Here is a 2,827-nt window from a genome sequence, read left to right on the forward strand (position 1 = left end):
TTTTGGCTTTCTTCCCCTCATGCTCCCTGCCTGGGATAGGAAGAGATGGATGGAGCCCCAGCAACCACCTTAGAAGCATGGGGATGATAGTCCTACCTTAGGGATGGTAGAGGAAAGAACTGGAAGGAGACTGAGTTTCTCAGAGATAGAAGAATATATACACAGAGTATATAAATTTCCTCTAATTTTAGCCTTTTTCATCTCAGAAAATAATCTTTCAGTGTGTGGAAGTGGGTATTATTGAGTCAATGGTGCCATTGTGTTCCGTTTTCTGACATCCTGGACCTCTCCAGATATCAGCCCAGTGCTCACCATCACTAAGAAGATTTTGAGCTCCTGCTGAAGAGACTTCCCATAGCCTTCTTCATGTCTTGGTTCCTCAGGCTGTAGATAAAGGGGTTTAGCATAGGGGTCACCACTGTGTACATGATGGTTGCTACCGTGTCCTGAGCTGAGAAGGAGTTGGGGGGTCGAATATATACCCCCAGGATAGTTCCATAGAAAACGATGACCACAGACAGATGGGAGCTGCATGTGGAAAATGCCTTGCGCCTTCCTGGGGTGGAGGGAATCCGGAGGACAGCTGCAGCTATGCACATGTAGGAGACCACAATGAGTGCAGAGGGGGCCACAAACAGGACCACAGCACCTAGGAACACGTGCCGATTGACACGCGTGTCTGAGCAGGCGATCTTCATCAGCAGGTAGGCGTCGCAGTAGAAGTGTGAGATCTCGCGGGCACAGGAGCAGAATGTCAGTCTGTTCATGAGGAGCGTGTGGACTAGGGAGATGAGGCCAGAGCACGTCCACATGAGTGCGGTCAATCCCCGACAGAGCTGGGGGGTGATGATGGCGTAGTACTGCAGGGGCTTGCAGATGGCCACGTAACGGTCCAGGGCCATGACAGCCAGCAGAAAGGTGTCCAGGTTGGCAAAGGAGATGAGGAAGTACATCTGGGTCAGGCAATGGGGGTAAGAGATTGTCCATGTTCCTGCTATGTGGTTGACCAACAGCTTGGGGATTAGGTTGGTGGTGAAGCAGATGTCAACAAAGGAGAGATTGGTAAGGAAGAAGTACATGGGGGTGTGCAGGCGGGGATCGGAGCCGATGGCCAGGATGATGAGTGTGTTCCCAGCCACAGTGACCAAGTATGTACACAGGAAGAGCCAGAAGAGGATTCGCTGCTGCTCTTGGTCACCAGTGAGGCCAAGCAGGAGGAACTCGGTGACTCCTGTCCCATTCTCCTTCCCCCTGGACATCCCACCATAGCTCAGGGAGGTGACAGGCTCCACACACAAGGGGGAGGATGAAATCCCAGCAGAGCCTGGACCTGCTGTGTGTTAAGAATCAGATCAAAGGTTATTTGTAATCAGATAAGTGAGCAGAGTTTTGTACCTGTAATAATTGCTGCTCTTTATCAAGTGTTTTTTTATTGCGTGCCACCATACGAAGGACTTCGTGGGTACTGTCTCTCTTGGTCCCCATAAAACAGTGACTTTTATGATTCCCACTTTCAGATGAAATAACTGAGACTCAGATTAAGTAGTTTGCTCAAGACCACGTGGATAGCAAGTGGCACCCATGATCTGAATCCGGAGCCTGTCCTGTGCCTCTACTGTCTTGCTACCAAGGGCCTACCTGGTTGGTCTTAGGTGCTGTGTGCTGGGAGCAGCGTCACTGAATCTTTGACTTTGATTCAGCTATCATGTCCTCTTCAGTTGACCAGGCCTTCCTGCCCTGGTTCTCACTTGCTTGTCTGACTGCATGTCCTGCCAGCCACATGGGACTTCATGCCCTTCTCGCCTCCAGGCAGGGCCTTTGCACTGGCTGTTCTTGGCCTGGCATTCTCTCCACCTGGACCTTCACATGGCTGATTTATCACCTTTGTACCTCTGTAGGAGGTTATCTCATTTGTTAGTTAACTGGTTTATAGTGTGTTTTCCCCATGAGGCTGTGCCCTTCTAAGAACATGTGTCCACGCCGCTGTCTGTTTTGTGCCCTGTGCCTGGACAATAATCAGCACGTGGTCAGTGCTCAACAAAGTAGTCAAAGAATGAACTTTCACAAAGGTGTTGCACACCAAAAATCTACCAGCAAAAGCTACACGGACACTATGTTGGATGAGAAGTGTTTTGCTGTGACTAATGAATGCATTTAGTAAATAAAATTGTGGCTTAAAGCATAACTTGAAGGGGCTGCTAAGTGAGCAGAGTGAAAAGGAGGCAGTGCTGAGTCCTAGACAAGTCCAAGGCTCTGTGTCAACAGGAATTTCTTTGACTATATGAAGGAGGAGGAATTGTGTGTTCCTGGTCTGTGTGATCCAGGACCTGTGACCACTGTAGACCAGAGGAACAAACGGGCTCTGTAAGCCAGGCATAGCCTGCAGGTGTATTTATTTGGTTTAGACCCTTAATGTTTTACAAGACATCTATTTTCTGACATGTTAAAACTCAAGGGTTTCATATAAAGTCTGTATTCTACCTCTTGAAAAATCAGCAGACCTGGATATGCTGGGCTCCCATTCTTGCCTGGCAGCAACCAGCTGGGAAGGCAAACAGCTAGTACTCGCCGAGCACTCCTTCTGTTTAGCTCTGCACACAGAAGGCTCTGGTATCCCACAGAGCCTGCCTCTGCAGTCATTCAATAAATGTCCCTATTCCACAGGAGGCGGGGGACACACAGCAAAAGTAAGTGACCCTCCCATAGTGGCAGAGCTAACAGTGGTCCCACTCTCCAGGCTGCCCTGTGTTAGCTGATTTTTGTCACCACGGTTGCCTTCTGTTCTGGCCCCTGGAATCCCTTGGGAAAAGTCTAGTCACTTTCCATG

At 49.4% G+C, this 2,827-nt stretch overlaps 1 protein-coding gene across 1 annotated transcript; it reads right to left on the reverse strand.

Moving 5' to 3' along the window:
- Positions 1 to 317: 317 nt before the first annotated feature.
- On the reverse strand, positions 318 to 1,279 carry LOC131517248 (olfactory receptor 1D2-like). The gene has a single exon (XM_058739127.1). It carries the CDS (start codon positions 1,257 to 1,259, stop codon positions 318 to 320), a length of 942 nt encoding a protein of 313 aa, XP_058595110.1. The 5' UTR covers positions 1,260 to 1,279.
- Between the last annotated feature and the right edge of the window lie 1,548 nt (positions 1,280 to 2,827).

This window comes from Neofelis nebulosa, chromosome 1, assembly GCF_028018385.1.
Source record: "Neofelis nebulosa isolate mNeoNeb1 chromosome 1, mNeoNeb1.pri, whole genome shotgun sequence".
NCBI lineage: Eukaryota > Metazoa > Chordata > Mammalia > Carnivora > Felidae > Neofelis > Neofelis nebulosa.